The following is a 325-nucleotide window of genomic DNA, read 5'->3' on the forward strand; positions in this document are numbered from 1 at the left end:
TGTGTGGGGTGTGTAGGGTGTGTGGGGTGTGTGCGGTGGGGTGTGGGGTGGGGTGTGTAGGGGCGTGGGGCATGTGGTGTAGCGGGATGGGGGTCCCCGCGGCCCTACCGTCCTGGGTGGGCCCGGAGCCTGGGGAGGGGCCGGGGTGGGGAGCGGGGGAGCCGGGGAGTGGGGGAGCGGGGAGCCGGCCCCCGGACCTGGCGGGGGTGCGGCCTTACCAGATCTGGTCCTGGGCCACGAAATTCAAGCGCTCGGCCGCCAAGGTGCTCATGGGTTTCTGCGCCATGGCCCCGGCTCTAGGCGCACTGGACACCCGTGGCGTCGC

General features: G+C 72.9%; 1 protein-coding gene across 1 annotated transcript in view; it reads right to left on the reverse strand.

The window, feature by feature from the left end:
• The window catches only part of LOC105991665 (chromosome unknown open reading frame, human C20orf85), a 5806-nt gene extending 5520 nt beyond the window's left edge, over nucleotides 1-286 (reverse strand). Inside the window, exon 1 of the mRNA XM_013024334.1 lies at nucleotides 219-286. Within this exon, the coding sequence (XP_012879788.1) occupies nucleotides 219-286 (68 nt within the window). The remainder of the gene's footprint in view (nucleotides 1-218) is intronic.
• Between the last annotated feature and the right edge of the window lie 39 nt (nucleotides 287-325).

The sequence above is a fragment of the Dipodomys ordii genome, unplaced genomic scaffold (genome assembly GCF_000151885.1).
Source record: "Dipodomys ordii isolate 6190 unplaced genomic scaffold, Dord_2.0 Scaffold75, whole genome shotgun sequence".
In the NCBI taxonomy this organism is placed as follows: Eukaryota; Metazoa; Chordata; class Mammalia; order Rodentia; family Heteromyidae; genus Dipodomys; species Dipodomys ordii.